Source organism: Pygocentrus nattereri, chromosome 11, assembly GCF_015220715.1.
Source record: "Pygocentrus nattereri isolate fPygNat1 chromosome 11, fPygNat1.pri, whole genome shotgun sequence".
Lineage (NCBI taxonomy): Eukaryota > Metazoa > Chordata > Actinopteri > Characiformes > Serrasalmidae > Pygocentrus > Pygocentrus nattereri.
Window position 1 is genome coordinate 39682132 of NC_051221.1, and position 18303 is coordinate 39700434.

Below are 18303 nucleotides of genomic sequence, written 5' to 3' on the forward strand. Positions count from 1 at the left end.
AACAATTTCCCACCACACAGTAAAACAACCAGTGTTGAATTATTCATTTAAGTTCATTTAGGTCTAAACAGACTCGCACGGACAACCAAAAGAGTCAGTAAACACGTCATTTATCAGTCCCATAGAAACTTATTACAACAGCATGTGACTCACGCTAGGAACTTTATCAGCGCTGCAAACGCGCTCGGCTGAGAGCTTCTCACGGATTTCCCAGGCAAACAATGACGGGCTGGCGCGCTTGTAGTGTGCTATGGTAGAGATAACGTGAGGCGTGAGGAGCCGTGGTCTGCTGCCTCCTGTTGCTTTGGGGCCCGTGAGGCCAGTGCGCCGGTACCAGTGCAGTATCTTGCTAACGCAGCCACTGGACACCTGCACATTGCATTGTGTTCACTGTTTCAGCATTAAACTAACGATGGTTCCATAAGCATAAGGTTCTCTGTGAACACTGCTCCTACCTTCAGGATTCTGGAGATGTGGCACGGGCGCATGCCCTCTGACGCTAGACTGATCACCATCCTCCTTGTGTGCGCAGGCAGAGGGCGTCCATTCAGAAATCTCCCTCCGAGCTGATTCAAGCTGCCTTACTCAAGAAAAGAAAAACCATTTGGTATAAAATGTAGAACCGGTTCAGAGATTATAAGATGTGAAGCAAGATAAGACAGTCAGTTATGGTAAAATGGGACACATATAACAGGCCATCGGCAATTTCCCACCAAAACCACTTTTTATTTTTCAATTTAATGTTCCTGTTTACAGATTTTCTTTGGATTTCTTTGGATTGGATTCAAAACGATATACGACACTCTGTAAAAGTCTTAGACACCCAAGCAAGCTGTTAAAACCCTTTATTTTGGCAACATTTGCATTTCTGCATATAAAACACCATGTCCAGTTACAATACATTCAAATAATTATGACTGCAAAAAAAAAAAAAAAAAGCAACATAAAATTCTTGCTTGAGAAAATTGTTGATATTATTGGGAACTAGTTTGAGAACAAAGGTTAGGTTCCAGACCCCTTCGTGATACCCCCAGCCATCACAGAGATGTGGTCAAGTCCGCCACCACCACTCTCAAATTAAATTAATTTCAATGAATAAAGGGCTGACCAGCTAAACCAGGTACTAGATGATAACCGCTCATCATACTGGGCTTGGAAACGGTCCCCTGAACACAGTGATATACATAAAGTCACCGCTTAATGCAAAAATATCATTTGTATTGATTGTAATGACGGCGTTTTTCTGAGCATAAATGCTTAACTCTCAGATAAACGGCTTTTTGAAAACGATTTCTCCAGGTGTTTGTGCGCTTCTGTGTTCTCCAGGTGTTTGTGCGCTTCTGTGTTCTCCAGGTGTTTGTGCGCTTCTGTGTTCTCCAGGTGTTTCTGCACAGTACCGTAAATATCCTATTAATTCCAATTTCAGCCGAAGTGAACCAGACGCTTCCTCAAGGAGCCTTACACCCCACTAGAAACCAACTACTCAAACAAATCTGTAAAAAGATTTTGTTTGGTTTAGATGTTTAAGTGAAACTTTGAAGTGTTTGTTATTGTTACACTGTAAAAATGGCTCATCAGATCAACCTTAAACATGACTTCCTGTGGTAACAAGTAAATGGACTAGTTTTAAATCACATGAAGTCATTTTCAGGTTGATCTGACAGCCACGTTTACAGTGTATGTGAGAAGAATACAGTTAGAAGGCCACACGTTTGGCTCCCGATTTACTGCCGCAGTCCAACTCCTGCATGAATCGTTAAATTCCACCAGCAGCGCGTGATTTCGTGTAGTGAAAGCCTGGTGATCAGCACGTCACTGATGCCCCCTCTGTACCAGCCAGGATCACCCCCGAACCCCCCAGCACCCACCCCCCACCCCCTACCCACCACCCCCTACCCCCCCGTTTTACTCTCTTCATGTTGTCTTTCCTCCACGGTGTGTGGGTATATCTTATGCGTAACTGCCTAGCCGTACTTCTCCTGGATGTAAGACCAAGTTACCGTGTATTCTAGCCCAGCAGCACAATAATAGCTTAATGGTACTACGCTCTTACACCTGTTAACCTTGTTCTTCTCCTATTCCGATTACAAGTAAAACATAAGCATATGACTCAACTCCGCTGCCTGTCACCATTTGATGTAACATTTTAAGCTTTTTATTTTGGGGTAATACATAAAAAACACCCAGTCCAGTAATTTCACTCCCAGCACTTTAGTGTGATTTACCTTACTTCGTTAAGAACACATGACTCAGTGAAGTATCACAGAAACTACCTGACTCAGCGTTTGGTTGCATGAGTGCTCTTTTCTGCAACAGCCGGATAAAAGCGGCTGAAACGGATCTTAGGGTTCAGTGACCTGCTGTGACGTGTTTATCGCGGTCTCGTCAGGTCAGAGGAATGAACGCAGCGCTGACCTTCGCCCGTCAGACCAGCAGCAGCGCCGCACATCCCCGCAGGCCGGTCGCGCGCTCCGAGTTTCCTGCATGGAACGAAACACTGTTTTCCCCCCAAAGTCTCTACATTCATTCGTTTATCACGAACAAACAAGCGCGGCTTTACGATGCTGTGGAATAGAGATGAAGTCATTTACTCACTCGACCACGTCCCCCGTGCGCCTCCAGCCAGCGCGGCTCTGTGCGCGCGGCTCCTCAAATACAGCGGTGCGCGCTCGTCGCTGTGACGTGGTGCGCGCGGATTGGCTGAGAGGGAGCCCGAATAACGGATGAACGAGTTCACCTAACAAGCGCGAGCAAACGGAAATGTTCACACTCCCTGTTTTTCCGAGTATACGACCGCCCACATGTCCGGCCGGACACTGAAGGACGACTGACTGTCCAGCTCTCCTGCTACCCGCTTCAGACCAGCTGCCCACGCCCCAGCTACCGCCACCTGCCTTGGACTAGCTGCCCACCCTACACTGATGTTCTCATAGACTCCTGGCTGTTACTACTACTAATACTACTGCTATTAATATTAGTAGTATAATCACTTGTAGGTAGTCTGACCAGAGGAGGATGGGACCCCCCTGGTGAGTCTGGTTCCTCCCAAGGGTTCTTCCTCAGTTCTGAGGGAGGTTCTCCTTGCCACTGTCGCCCCTGGCTTGCTCACCTGGGGGGTTTATATTCTTGTTAAAAGTTTGTCTTTTCTGGAATACTGTGAAGCTGCTTTGTGATGACATCAGTTGTAAAAAGCTCTACAAATACATTTGTACACACACACTGACACACACACACACACACGCACACTTTCTAAGCTGCTTATCCTTCTGGGTTGCAGGGGGTGCTGGAGCCCATCTCAGTGGTCATCAGGTGGAAGGCAGGATACACCCTGGACATCGCAGGGCAGACAGACAGACAGAATTGAAGTGAATCAGTGAATGGAAGTAAAGGATCCACACAGCGCGGTGTGAACGACACGCACGCTCCTTAACCTTAACGCTCACATCACATAATAATGCCCTTCAAATCCATTAACTTCAGATTATTTGTATCACCATGAAATTTGCCTTTTAAAGAGAAATAAATATGAGACCAAGGTAAAGAAAGGTCAGCTCATATTTTTAGATAGCGTCTTTCAGAAATACTTACAAAATACGGTTCCTCACGGTTCTTTAGTAAAGGGATTGGATCTATTTAGAACCATTCCATGCTTAAATGGTTCTCGGAATGGTGAAATGGTTCTTACACTGTTACAGTGTCAGGCCTGTAACAGCAGAAGAAACATAGAAACATGTTCAACAAAAGGGTCCATATAGAACCATATATAACACATTCTCCATCAACCTGAAGAACCATTTCAGAACCATTTAAACATGAAAACAGGATGAAGATATCCCTTTTTAAAAGCACTGAAAAGGGAAAAGTGTGGAGAAAGCACGGACGAGACAGTAAATGATCCTAAGGGAGACGTCGACATGGGATGTTCCTGCATGACTGATATGTAACTGACTTCACTGGGGATGTGAATGATGATAGAAGCAGCAGGATGAATCAACTCAAATGCTAGTTCCATCTAAACACATTAAATAAAAGCTCTGGCTTCATGTTCATGGTTTGATCATTCAATTCAACCAATAGGAACTTATTTTCACTACTCACTATTACTGTACATGAGTTGGAACCTTGCGTAACGGAACAGGTTTGGGTAAATCTGGGCAAATAAAACCAAGTAAACTCTGGAAACAACCATAAAGGCTCTCACAGCTTTGTGTCTAATGGGCTCTTTCTTCTGTTACTTGAAATGCTCCTCTGCACTGTTACTGGCAGCGACCTCGCTGGTGCACAAAGCTGTTTGGAGTCCTGGACGCCAGACTGGCATGAATAAACATGTCTGTTTTGTTCCAAGACGTAATACAGCAGAAATGCTGACGGTGCCTAAGGAACTAATTTTTGAGGCTTGGGCTGATTTTGCAATAATTTAAATGAAGTACAGCTAAAAAAACAGTTATGTACAGTTCATGCTTTGCATTGGTCAGCTGGGCCATCACCTGTCTATTCAACGTTCAGTTGCATGCATTTTGTATTTTTAGCCAGGACAAGACCTTGGACGGTATCTCTGAAGTTGCAGGATGAGCTCTGAACATGTGCTGTGCTGGTACGAGTGGATCAGACACAGCGGAGTTCTTTAAACAACTCACGGTCAAAGCTGGACTGAGAACAGTCCACCAACCAAAAATATCCAGCCGACAGCGTCCTGAGACCACTGATGAAGGACTAGAGGACGACCAGCACAAACTGTGCAGCAGCAGATGAGCTGTCGTCTCTGACTTTACATCTACAAGGTAGGAGTGTCTAATAGAGTGGACAGTGAGTGGACACAGTGTTTAAAAACTCCAGCAGCACTGCTGTGTCTGATCCACTCACACCAGCACAACGCACACTAACACACCACCACCACGTCAGTGACACTGCAGTGCTGAGAATGCTCCTCTGTGGGGGTCACGGCCGCTGAGAGTAAAGGGGGCTAACCAAGTATAACAGATGGACGACAGTCTGTAACTGTAGAACTACAAAGCGTGGAACTCATAACACGGACACAGAGTGTAGACAGAAGGAGGTGTATTCAATAAAGTGTGGGTCGCTAAATAAAATAAAATCAATAAATTCAAATACTGTGAACTTCAGACAGGCCTGCAGGCGGTCACGTGACCCCAGCATCCTTACGTAGCAGGGCTCAGCTGGGCGCAGGATGGAGTTTCTTCTTCTTCTTTTTTTTTTTTTTTTTTTTTTTTTTTTTAAACAAACATTTGAAAATCTGTTCTAAAGACGACTGCCATATGGTAAAGTGCTTTTGATAAATCATAAATCCATCATCCGGCCCTCTTTTATTACATTTTCTTTCAAGCATGAGCAAATAAGAGCCGGAGGGGGGCGAGAGTGGAACAATTGTGTTTTTTTTTTTTATTTAGAGAAAATACGGAGGCGTAAAAGACCTCACAGATGTCCCTTGTCCAGCCCAGCAGATAAAATGCGCTGTAAACGTTTCAGAGGAAATATTTGGAGAGCAAATATTAGCGAGAGAGAATCCACACCAGCCTCGTATTTGGGTGCTGTTTAATGACTAATTGGGCATCATTAGGTAAATCCACACAGATCGAAGACTGAGAGAATAAAGGTTGGAATTTAAAATGCCATATGGCCCCAATTACACATTAACTCCTGCTTACAGCGCAGTCATATGTCTGAGCGTGGACTCAGAGGGGGCGGCTGCTCTGAGCGCCAGCATCTCCTTGCCAACGAGAAGGAAAGCCGGGGTATTTATAGCTGTTCCTTCAGCTGCCTTCCACAGAAATAAGACACAGTATGTGACGCGCTTTGCTGGAGATCTTATCGGGGTAAAGCGAGTTTGTAAAGTCGTTTGCAGTTCGCGGGGATAAAAGGCTTGTGAAGCCTCGTCGGTGCGCAAAGCAGCTTCGGGGCGTTGGGCACTCGTCGTGCCAGTCTGGCGTGAGTAAAGACGCCAGGTCTGGTCGGAGATGCAACGCGGCAGAAATGTTTTATGGCGTCTGAGGAGTTCATTTTTCAGCCTGGTGGTCTTAGTCGGGGGGGTTGTAAAGTCGCATTCTACTCGCGTAAACAGCTCTCCAAACGCCCCCACACCAGTGTCCAAATGCAGCGCCGCGTGTTCAGACCCCGCACTTTCAGCTCCCCGCGCCTGTTCTGGAACCGCAGCCGCACTCCTTAAACACTTACACATTAAAAAAAAACGTAAACAGAGAAGCCGCCTGTCTTCATGGTAACACGTCTGGGACTGATACTGATTAGCCGTTGATTCGCACGGCCAGGCTACCCGTCAACACTCGACCACAGGCCAGGCTTTAAATGGCTCTCTATGTGGTGCGCTATGTAGGTCATGAAATAAGGGCGTCCACATCATATTACTACATTATATGTCCAACAGAAAGCCACTTATATTTAGCCATAAGCTACACGGTTCCTTATCTAACATTTAAGGCACTATTTGTGCGCAGAATCCAGTTTCCTGGCCTACGCAGTGCACTACGTAGGGAGCATGGAGCCATTTGGGACTCCAAATAGTGTATTAGGGGATCTAGACGAGTTACGCACACCGTGTTCTCCATGTAGCGTAACGCAAGAAAACGTAGCCATTCTTGGCTTATCGACCTCCATGTGGCTTCAGAATCCGGAGCTGAGAGTGTAGTAAAACGTCTCCAAACGCGCAGAGACGCACCGGCTCTTTTCTTTAGACGAGCCAGAGATGGCCGGGCGCTTTGCTATGACACTGCTTTAATTCTACGCCGTGACTTTGGGTGTAGGTGACTCCACGTGGCCACTCTGCGCTGCTTCTCAAGAACCCTAAAAGCGTAGGGCTCATTGGTAGTCTGAGTAGAGGGGTGTTGGCCGACTTGGTGAGACCGGCCTTTGTTTGTGCGCCCCTGGTCAAACGACACGGTTAGATGTTTTTAAGTGAAGTGATACTATTTTAATCCCACAGACGGGGAAATTCCACCTCCGCATTTAACCCATCCCTGCAGTGAAACACCACACACACACACACACACACACACACACAGACGGAGCGGTGGGCAGCCCTATCCACGGCGCCCGGGGAGCAGTTAGGTGTCTTGCTTAAGGACACCTCAGTCATGGACTGTCGGCACTGGGGATTAAACTGGCAACCTTCCGGTCACAGGGCCAGTTCCCTGACCTCCAGCCCACGACTGCCCCCAGCTACTCACCCAGCTAAGTGACAATACGTCGCACGTCCTCTAAATAGAACAGTTATATTTGTAACACACAATTTATGTTTAAAAAAAATTAAAATGTGCCTGTGCAAAAGTTATGGCACATTTCATATGTTATGCTTTTAAACTCAGCGAATAAATATAAATTGTGCACCAAAGTGTAATGTGTGGGAAAGTGAGACTCATATAGAGGATCTGTAAAACTCATTTTCACATAGAAACGCAACAAAACGCCATTTGTCTGGGCTGTGAACCTTCACTGTGTAACTTGACAGGACCCTGAGCGTGCGCCTAAATCTGACTGGCGTTCTTGATTGGAGCGCGCAATAAGTAAGATCCTGGTGTTCCCAAAGTTTCCGCTCTCACAGTTCTCCAAATGCATAACCGCAAACTGTATCGCTGAGGTGACACCCTCAAGAGTACATCTCCAGGACCTTTAATCAGGGACCAGGGGGCAGTCGTAGGCTGGAGGCTAGGGAACCAGGAACCAGCCTTGTGGTTAGAGAACCAGCCTCGTGACCGGAAGACCGCTGGTTCGATCCCCAGAACAGACAGCGCATGACTGAGGTGTCCTTGAGCAAGACACCTAACCCCCAACTGCTCCCCAGGCACTGTGGATAGGGCTGCCCACCGCTCCAGCCAAGTGTGCTCACTGCCCCCTAGTGTGTGTGTGCTCACTTCACGGATGGGTTAAATACGGAGGTGGAATTTCCCTGTTTGTGGGACTAATAAGGTTCTTAATCTTAACTGCACCATGTTGCAGCAGGAACATAATACATCACAGCTATTTACGTCACTTTGATTCTGCACACACTGTCCAGGCTTTTATTTATTCATTTCTACTTTAAAAGTCATGAAAAGCTACAAATATGCCCTGGAAAGTTGAAGTAATAGAAAGATGAGAAAATCAAATTAGACACGCATCACCAGTTTACCTGAAACGTGACAGGACAGAAGGATGAAATGGGATTCTTGTGCGAAACGTTATTAACATTTGGACAAATGGCGCCATCTGGTGGATAGCAATGATAACGGCTGACTGGGACTCTGAACGTGACTCGCACACTGCTATAAGGCTGGTTTTCATGGAAACGGACAAAACATCTCGATCTGATCTGCAATGCCAATGGCGTTTCTTCATTAAAACGCTGTTTAATCCAGTCTTATGTTTAATCTAGGTCTGTTATGCTGGCCAATAGAGTGCCTTCTGGAGCTGTTGAAGTCAATGCACATAGAGGGCACTGCAAAATACATCCATCCATCCATCCATCCATTTTCTAAGCCGCTTCTCCGTCAGGGTCGCGGGGGGGTGCTGGAGCCTATCCCAGCAGTCTTCGGGCGGAAGGCAGGATACACCCTGAATAATCAGTTAACTGCACTTTTATACATTTCTGTGCAAAATGCCGGTCCTGCCATGTGCGGAGTGTAGTAGCTGTGATATCTGAGGAAATGCAGGGTTCTGAAACTCCTTTGGGGCTTAGATGTCATGAACTGATTAACTCACATTGTATGGGCGTAAATGAGATTACAGGGATGACCAAGCCAAACGTCAGGACTGTCTTATAGCACACACACACACACAAAAGGCCTAAAGTCTTAAACTTTATCTATCTGACAAATAAATGTATCTCTTGCTCAGATCCAGGGTTGAACTAAAACTTATTGGCTTTAGGTTCATTTATAAAGCTGTTATTACATTTCTTCAGCGTCAGCTCGAGATCATATAAACTAGAAGTTGGATTACTCACTTATAGTGAGGTAACAAAAAAAGGGAACCAATTTATAATGTTTTCATTATTATCAAATGGTTAAAATGTAAACAAAGTCATTCAGACTGTTCCAGAGGAACTTGCTGAGTCCGAATCATTCACAGTGGTGGTGATTAGAAACAGACGTTTGAAGAGTTCAAGGCCTCTGAAGGCCTCAAAAAAACGTTATTACACAAAATGGTTATGAATACACTGCCTGATGTCTGAGACATTGTTTTACAGTAGGTTGTGGCCTAAAACATGTCGTTAATTTATCTTAAGCCGGAGGTGCACACGCAGGGCATTGTAATGTAAAATAGTCCCCCAAAACTTTTTCTTTCTTTCAGATTTTCCACTAATTCACTATCATAAATAACACATTTAACAACTTAGAAGAGATGCATAGGTTCACTATTGGTTTTGCATATGAAGTAAAATGGCTATATCACTGCCACTGTAAAGTAAACTAAGTCAATAACCAGAGCTGGACGAAGAACACAAATCATGTAGTTGAGTTAGAGACACCCAAGGTAAAATATTACTCCAGTAAAAGTAGAAGTTCCTCCCTTTAGACCTCAACTTGAGTAAAAGAAGTACTAAAGTATTTCCCTTCAAATGTACTTAAGTATAAAGTAAAAGTACTAAAAGAGTAATTCTGGCTCTGATGTCCTGATATCATTTTTATAACCAGACTGGCTTCATGAACTCATTTCAGGTGAAAGTCCTCCAGCGTCTCTCTTGGTAAACCAGTCTTTTAATAGAACGTCATTAATTAGTGACGCTGACGTCTATTAAAATGATCAGAAGCACAAAACACTGAAGGTAAACAGTTTCCATCAGGGAGAACCGAGTGGCTCTGAAATCACTTTTTACACACAAGCAAAGTTTCAGTTTCAGATTTATTTACAACTTAGTTCCAAGTTTAAGTTGAATAAAAACTGGCTTTAAACTCAGGATCACAGATGAGCTCCTTTACTATGTTGATCTGTAGCCGTCTGTTCATAAACATAAACCAGCCCAAACTCATTTACTATAAAATGAAATGGTGTTTGTAGAAATTCAGAAAAAAGCCGCGTCAGTCTCGACTGCATATGTGGACATATTTCTATATTGAGCTCTATTTACACAAAGTTATGTTAGTTCATCATTTATGTTGAACAGACTCTCCCAAAGTTTTACGCTGCTGCGCTGACGTTGAACCGCGTGCTGCACTGGGTCGGTATGACCAACAGGTCAAAACCAGCTCTAAACAAAGTGACCGCTGGGCCCTGATTGGTGCTCTGGCTTTGCGCTTCTTTCGTTTTGACATGTTACGTTTTTATACACACAGAAACCAAAAGGAACGACAGATTTCTCAAAATGTAGGAGGAAAAAGTCGGATATTGGACTGAAATGTAGTGGAGTGAAAGGAAAAAGTCGCCCAGAATGGAAAAAATTAAGTAAAGTACAGATACACAAAAAAAAAACTACTTAAGTACAGAAACTAATTACATTTACTCAGTTACTCTCCACCACTGTCAATAACTGCGTTTCCCTACAATGTACAATTTCACACCAAACCACTCTAAACGACTGCTTACGTTGCAACGACGGACTTATGGAAAAAAAAATGGAAAATGCGTTGGAATTCATCTTTAATCCATAAGGCATCTCTTTCCAACGGGAAAATCCTATAGGACATTTATGACTTTTGGCTTAGGTTTTCTTGCTCATTGGATGAATCAGTTCCCAGCTTTTCGTTACACGCCCCCCCCTCACATCACCCCCCCTTCTTCCCCCCACTCCTCCTGCGGCGCCAGGGCACTTTCCACTTTTAAATCTGTGCTGACGTGTCGCACCGTCCCCCTACCCGGATGTGTTCGCTCCGTCCTGCCTACGTCACTGCGAAAGCGCTCTATGCGCTCCACGCTTTGGCCGCTGTCACTCAGGAAGCGATTCTCTCCGACGCGTACACCCCTCGCATGGTTCCGGTTAAGCGAGCGTGATCCGCCGTGTTCAGCCTCTTTCCTCTCTCTTTTGACTAAAACACTCTCCGCAGACCCTCGCGTCCACGCCTGCTCCATCAACCCCCTGAACGGACTCCTTCAGCCCCGCGGACATGGCGACTCCCGTATCTGGCCCGGCTCAGTCCAGCCCGTCTGCGGCTCCGGCGCTGCAGAGAGGAATAGTGAAGATGGTAGGACAGAGAGCGGCGCGGAGCAGCGCCCGCCCGCCCGCAGCGCAGCGCCTATCAAGTTTCTTTACAGCGAGCCACGTTTCAGCTTAGCAGCCTTACACCCCTTTCCTTCTAGCCGGCCAGCGTCCGCTCGCAGCGCTCATACGTCCCCTGCGCGCCCGAGCGGTGAACGCCAGTTCGGAGAAGTTCCGTTAGCCGCGTGGCTAATTAACCTAGACAGCGCAGCTCCCTCGCCTCAGTAGTTTTTAAGTTGTTTGGTAAACGAACCAGAACCAAAACACTGCTTTCCAGCACTGAGCGTCTTCTGGCTTTTGAACCGAGCGTCTTCCCGAAGTTCGGATTTAATCTCGAACTTGGGTCCAGAAGCGGCGCCAGCTGCTTCGTGTTTCCCTGCCGGCGGCGCTCCGGGCTGTATTGGTGTGAGCTAACAGGGTCGTTAAGTGTAACTTTAATACGGTGGTTAACGTGTAACGTTAATCGCAGCCCTGTGTAGTTTGCTGTTTTCGGGTCAACGCGCGGCTGGAGCAGTTCAGGGGGAAAAACGGTTGGAAGAAATTTGAATCTCGGCTCGCGCTCGTGTTCGAACGAGGGACCGTTAGAGTTTGTCCGAAGACAGTTAGCTTAGTGAGCTAACGGCGGTACGCCGCGCCTCAACGTTATGTGCAGGTTGTCAGTTCAGGCTGGGGGTTCGGTTCTGTGTCAGTGTTTAGGTTAAGTAAGCGTAGGACCGCTTTAGCCGCTGAACGCTGGTTTACCGTTGAGCTGGAGTTCCGTGCCCCACGTAGGACGTTTTAGTGTTGAATGTTTACTTTGCCAGACGTTGATCCTAATCTGCTCCGAGAAACTGACACGTAGCTTTTAGCGGCAGATCTTTGGCCCGGTGGTTCCTGTCAGCTGAGTGAGCCAGTTAGCCGGGAGCTCTGCTCTACAACGTGGGATAAATGAGGAAAATGAAACAATAATTTTAAGACGGACGTTGTGTTCAAAACACTTCACGCTTTTAAAGTCGGTGTAGCATTTGTGGCTTGGTAAACGGACCCATTCCACGCTCTCATGTTCTCCAGTTGCAGAGATTTGATTTGAGCGTTGTGAAAGTGGAGGATATTTGGATGACTTAAAAAAAACCTCTAAAACTTCAGGCCCTCCTTCCAGATTTTAAGGCGAAGGGTTTCCCAGGTGAATTGAGACTTTTTCAGAGAAACTTCTCTAGAAGACTGACTTGTTGCCTTGGGCTGTGCAGCAGGTACTGTGCTATGCATGTCTGTGGGTAATAGTGACAGCATTGTGCCTCCTCTGATGTATATTTGGATGAATGGTTTCTTGTCTACACTAAATACAAAGGGAAAGTGCTGTCATACTACCTTGACTGCACATCTGCAAGGAGGCCTGACCCATAAATTAATCCCTGGAAGGCCAACAAGTCCTCGGCGTGCATCCTGTGTGTCTATATAACATGCGTAATGAGTTCATCCATGCTTTGTCTCTGTTGACTTGCTGCTTTTTGAAACTGGCACAGTTTAGGCTTCGTATCTTTAAGATCTTTTTAGTTCATTTACTCACAGAGATCTGGTTGCCAAGATGAGGCTCAGATGCATTGGTTTTTTTTCAGTGTTTTTATGTTTCAGTGGTCTGTAATTGGCAGAAGTCATGGTAAAATTATTTCTTCTGGATTTCTTTCAGGTCCTGTCTGGATGTGCAATCATCGTAAGAGGCCAACCGAGAGGCGGACCTCCTCCAGAGCGACAGATCAACCTCAGCAATGTGCGTGCTGGTGCCCTTGCACGCCGAGCCACCCAGAACCAGCCTGAAACCAAGGACACACCCGATGAGGTGGGTTTCAGCAAGTATTTTAAATCCAATTTCTGTCGGTTTTGTGAAGCAGATTGCACGTTTTAAAGCTTTTGAGCTGTTAATGGACAGCACTGCAAGTTAATAAATTACTGGGTAGCTCTCTCTTGTGGCCAGTGGGTGTTATGAATGAAGCCTGAGATCCGTGTGTGTGTGTTGTTGTTTTTTGTTTTTTTTACAGCCCTGGGCATTCCAGGCTCGTGAGTTCCTACGCAAAAAGATGATTGGGAAAGAGGTGTGCTTCACTGTGGAGATCAAAACCCAGCAGGGAAGGGAATATGGCATGGTATACCTGGGAAAGGGTCAGTCTTTTTGTTTTTATATGATGCTTCCTGATGATTTCTATGATGCTTGATGATTTCCTTGTATGTGTGAAAGAGCATATGGAGTATTGCTTTAGAGCAGAGCTTAAGTTGCCATGAACTCAGAATTAAACATGGTTCTAACCTAGGATCACCAGACCCATAAAATCATATTAATTAGGTGACTAAAGGCAAGATTTGGTTCTACATTAGCATGTTAAGGAGCGGTTGTTGTGCATCATTGATCTGATTTGTTTGTGCAGCACGTTGTATTTACTCAAAGTGTGCTAGATCAAGTTCAGAAGTGTCGGACTTCATTCATGGTTTTCTCGGTTCTAACAGTGTCCCTTTTTGTTGTTTCTGTCCTCAGACTCATCAGGAGAGAACATTGCAGAGTCGCTGGTTGCAGAGGGACTTGCCACAGTCCGCAGAGAGGGCATCAGAGGCACCAAGTAAGAATTGCGTATTTGTCGTGGTGTCTGAATGGATGTACTCAAAGAAAGAAAGCGTCAAAAAAAGACTAACTTCTGTGAGCCACTTTTCAGCCAGGCTGTTTTGATTTGGGTTCTTTTTCTATAAGCTGGTGAATGCAGAAAGATTGGGGTTACAGCTACGAAGCTGAATACAGTTATGTAGCTGCATAACTGCTATAACTGTCTTCAAATCATTACAAAGAAAGGAATGGATGAGAAAATCAACAAGCTAAAAGCTTTTCAGGGTTCCTGGCTGCTTTTCTCCGGTGCACTTTTTGTGCTTAGGATAGAATCACTGTCTTCTTCACGGATACCAGGCTAAGAGTTACACTAATCCCAGCTTGGTTGTATTTATTACCCTATAGATCAGTGGATAGGCTAGCAGTCAGCATTGGATGATACCACAGAGATTCGCAATAGCTATATGATGTATTTACATATAATGCAAGCTGGGTGTTTTAGTGAGAGAACACTGCAAAATTGCAAAATTATGAATTGTCTCAAGCTGATGAGGCAGAGATATAAGGCAGCATAACACTGGATAACACAACAAATTACATATTCAATTCAAGGTTTAGGTCAAAATGCCCCTTTAACCATCAACCCAACACCAACAGTGGAACCAGTCATAAACCAATCCCTCTACTTTTGTTGAAAAACAACGTTGTATCACAGTTAAAGTATTTGTAGGTTATCTATTATGGATTAACTAAATTATGTGGGATGTGTGTGTGTGTGTGTGTGTGTGTGTGAGAGAGAGAGAGAGAGAGAGAGAGAGCAGGAAGCTGTGAAGGAAGGTTGACCCCACTCTCATTTTCTGGCCCCAGTGAAGTTGATGCAGCTATTTGTCTTTGCTGTGCAACACAGTAACCTCTTAACACTGTGCTATTATCTTGATTAAATGATATGTAGGTAGAACATACTGTTTAGTACACTATTTCAGCCCCTACGCTTATGTTTATGGATGCTGCAGTGTGACTAAGTCTAAGAGGGGGTGTAAAAGCAAACTGAGTCATGCGCTGACACTGCAGTGCAGAATGGCCACAGTTAACAGGTGTTTACAAATGTAGACAGACACTGAATATTAAAACGACCTCTTAATTTTCCAAAGGACAGTAGACAGAACTAGCAGGTCAATTAAGGAGTGGGAATTTTTTGTAAAATTTAACACTGTGCTTTTGAGCCTAGTAGTCAGCGGTAAATAGCTTGGGTAAGGGTTTTGTCAGAAGCATGATGCAGACACCACAAAAGTGTAGAATATGCGACATACGAACCGTTGAAATCACACAATCATTTATTATTAAACGTTAATTATTAAATTAACATTACAGTGATTAACATTAGTCATGGATGTTTGTCACCTTTCAAATGAAAATGCATCTGTCCCTGCGATCACCATCTGCTGTCTAGTCCATTTTGTTAGACATAGTCCATGTTGTTTTCACATCAGCATAACTGAAGGAGTGTCTGGTCGGGGTTTTGTGTGTGAAACAACCTGTAGACCAGCTGATACTGAAGCATGATTGGCTGACTGTCCTATTTTCCAGTAATTCAAACAAACATTTCTGAGCATGTTGTTATCAGTACTTAAAAAAGCCATTTCATTAAAAAGAGAGCATATTTACTCGTGTGCTAAATTTAGTGCAGTGTGTGAAACACTGAATAAAAATGATTGCATCTGTCGTTTTTGATGTATAGTTTTGTAGATTGTGGTAAAAAGCCCAGGTTAACTGAGCCTTAAGTTTTTGGTGTTGGGGAATGGATAATGGTAGTTATGCTGTTATCTACATCTGGATAGTGATCCTCATTTAGTTTATTCTTTGTGTTCTTTATTCCCCAAGTTTTTCACACTTCTGCACTTGTACTGGACATGGCTGTGGATATTAGAAATGTCATTTGAGGGTTAATATCATGCCACTAAGGCAGGAGTGCCTCTGTCGTCATGCGTGACATGCCGCAATAAAGTGTAATAGGCATGAAGCTGTAATTACCTGTATGACATTTGAAATCTAAAGGTTGTAGTGGCAGTAATGGAAATTGTAATGGAAGGTGTCAGTGGTGGTGTGATCTTGAGATTTACGCTCGAGATAAACTGCTTTAGTACCAGCTCACTGATTTCTACATATCGGTAATGCCTAACATAAACACAGCACTGGGATACATTTATATAAAGCCAAGTCTCGTTTTGGAACATGATACATCTTCGTATTAATGTAACATTTGCATCACCTTCACATACTGGCAGCAATTAATTCATCAATATTATTTGCTGGTAATGTGTTTAATATGCGTTATTTGATGTAAATTGATATTTCACCCTATTCTCATTACATTGTCTATTGTGTGAGTTTAAATTTGGTCAGAATTGGCCATTTAGCTTCCAACATCTCCACACTAATGGAACTGTTTAAAAGGTCTGTTTTCCTTCCAGCAGGTAGACTTGTAGCATAATTAACAAACGCATTTAAAACATAGTGGTACGTCCGTCTAATGACCCGCAACTTTCCATCCCGCGCCTTTTCTCTCCCACCTCTGGCGTGTTCTCTGCGTGCTCTTTTCTGTCCTCTTGTCCTGCCTGTGTGGTTGTCAGCTAAACAACAGTCTAACTGTCCTATGCACAATTTTGGACGTGTGGGCCACCTTGTACAGGGGCATTTCACAGTCTTAAGCTCCGTGCATGGGCCCCCAGGAGCTGATGGCATTACTATGCTCTGCTCTCTCTCCTTCAGCTGAAAGGTGAGATTCGGCAGATGTGCTGCATAAGTGAAGGCTTACTCCTTGGATTATGTAATACGCAGTAGGCGGCCAGAAATTTGCTGCTGTAGAGTGAGATGTTTGAATCAGAGTAATATTGCATCATGCCGTGATGGAGCTTTCTTTTGTTTCAGGCCTTTTGGGGGGGTTTAGAGAATAGACACTCCAAAGCTGAGTCCTCTTGAACTTGAGTGATTGATTTAGAGCGGGATCCTCTCTGTATCAGAGCTCATTGTTGATTCTTGTCTCACCATCACTTCTCTTTATGCTCATTGATCTGGTAGTCTGATCAAAAGCGAATAGGACTTTGGTGTCATAGACTTTAGTCTTTTATCCCTTCTTTAAATATGTTTTTATTATCATCATTTTGAAAACTAGTTTGCTTCTCATTTTCTTAACCATGTTTCTCTCTCTCTCTCTCTCTCTCTCTCTCTCTCTCTCTCTCTCTCTCTCTCTCTCTCTCTCTCTCTCTCTCTCTCTCTCAACTTTGTCAGTTGGGCCTACGAGACTTAAACAGATAGGGACTTATTAAAAATCTTCAGACGGCAGTCTGTCGTGGTCAGACATCTTAATTCCCCTTCAAGATAATGTTGGGTTTTTGAACAACAATGAACTTAATTGAAACATGTGTTGGGGTTTGATAATGAACTAATGCATTTGAAGAGTTTATCAAAAGCTGCCGGGTCCTCAAAGGGGCCTGATCTTTGTGAGCTGCCTCACAATCTGGGCCCAGGCACTCCGAACACACCAAAGCCAGTTAAGAATCCTCTGATACAGACTGCAGGCATTTGATCTGAAATGTCAGAGAATGTTTTAATCATTCATGCTGTCAGTTTTTAAATACACTTTGATATGACAGTAAACTTTTACTGTAAACACAGGTTAATCAGTAGCTTTCTATAACTTAAAACTTTGTTCTAAAATTGTGTCAAAGAGAATATATCTGACGTGTGTGTGTGTGTGTGTGTGTGTGTGTGTGTGTGTGTGTGTATCTCAGTCCTGAGCAGGCCAGACTTTGTGATTTGGAAGACCAAGCGAAGGCTGCTAAGAAAGGCATTTGGTCTGAAGGTGGAGGAGCACACACAATTCGTGACTTGAAGTACAGCATCGAGAACCCCCGGAACTTTGTGGACTCGTTGCACCAGAAACCAGTTAATGGTGAGGCATAGGCTGTTTAACCCTAATATTGCGTCATAAGCTACTATTAAGAGTCAGATAAACAACATGCGTACACGCTGCAAAAGCTGACCTTTAATATGTAAAAATATGCAGCGCTTGCATGTGTGACATCCAAATGAAACTTATGTTGCTTACCATCACTAGCAAGGCAGTACCTACTGTAGCTGGGCCATGCTTGTTAAAGGAGGCTTTTTATATTTCATATTTTAGACTCCTAATGGCACCCTGGCCCTTACAACACTCCACCACTGTCATTCCTGGCAACACTTTTCCCCTTTTTGCGTTCCCTCATCCAGATGTGAGAGAGCTTATTTCTCTGTCAAATTGAATAGCGACTCGGATCCTGTTCAGAGTTGACCTCTACCGCACAGCCAGCCGGCATGCTGCAAATGAGAGTGAATGGCTTGAAGGAATTGGTTGTGTTCTGTTCAGGGAATATATTTGGCTGCACTGCAGAATGAGTAGTGATTTATAGGGTGAGGTTTTGGGAGTTATCAGTACAATGTAAGGTACTTTTTTTTCCTGGTCACCTGTTTTGTAAATACAGAAGGTATTCTGCCCTTCAAGACTGAGAAAACAAGAAGTTCAGGTTATGTTTGCAGTTGCCACAAGGCTGCC

The 18303-nt window shown here is 44.4% G+C and overlaps 2 protein-coding genes across 8 annotated transcripts in view; one reads left to right on the plus strand and one right to left on the minus strand.

The window, feature by feature from the left end:
- pax4 (paired box 4) overlaps positions 1-2643 on the minus strand; it is a 5503-nt gene extending 2860 nt beyond the window's left edge. For 2 of the 7 annotated variants that reach the window (XM_017706452.1, XM_017706450.1), the window contains exons 1-4: positions 2596-2643; positions 2416-2480; positions 456-580; positions 154-369 (exon numbers count right to left, since the gene is read on the minus strand). In XM_017706452.1, the coding sequence (XP_017561941.1) occupies positions 154-369; positions 456-580; positions 2416-2449 (375 nt within the window). In that variant the 5' untranslated portion in view covers positions 2450-2480; positions 2596-2643. Of the gene's footprint in view, positions 1-153; positions 370-455; positions 585-2273; positions 2481-2595 lie in introns of all 7 variants that reach the window. The other 5 variants (XM_017706453.2, XM_017706455.2, XM_017706451.2 and 2 more) reach the window with 5 other exon arrangements.
- An 8193-nt stretch (positions 2644-10836) lies between these two features.
- The window catches only part of snd1 (staphylococcal nuclease and tudor domain containing 1), a 163606-nt gene continuing 156139 nt past the window's right edge, over positions 10837-18303 (plus strand). Inside the window, exons 1-5 of the mRNA XM_017706457.2 lie at positions 10837-11129; positions 12810-12959; positions 13159-13279; positions 13650-13731; positions 17504-17664. Coding sequence (XP_017561946.1) covers positions 11052-11129; positions 12810-12959; positions 13159-13279; positions 13650-13731; positions 17504-17664 — 592 coding nt within the window. The 5' untranslated portion in view covers positions 10837-11051. The remainder of the gene's footprint in view (positions 11130-12809; positions 12960-13158; positions 13280-13649; positions 13732-17503; positions 17665-18303) is intronic.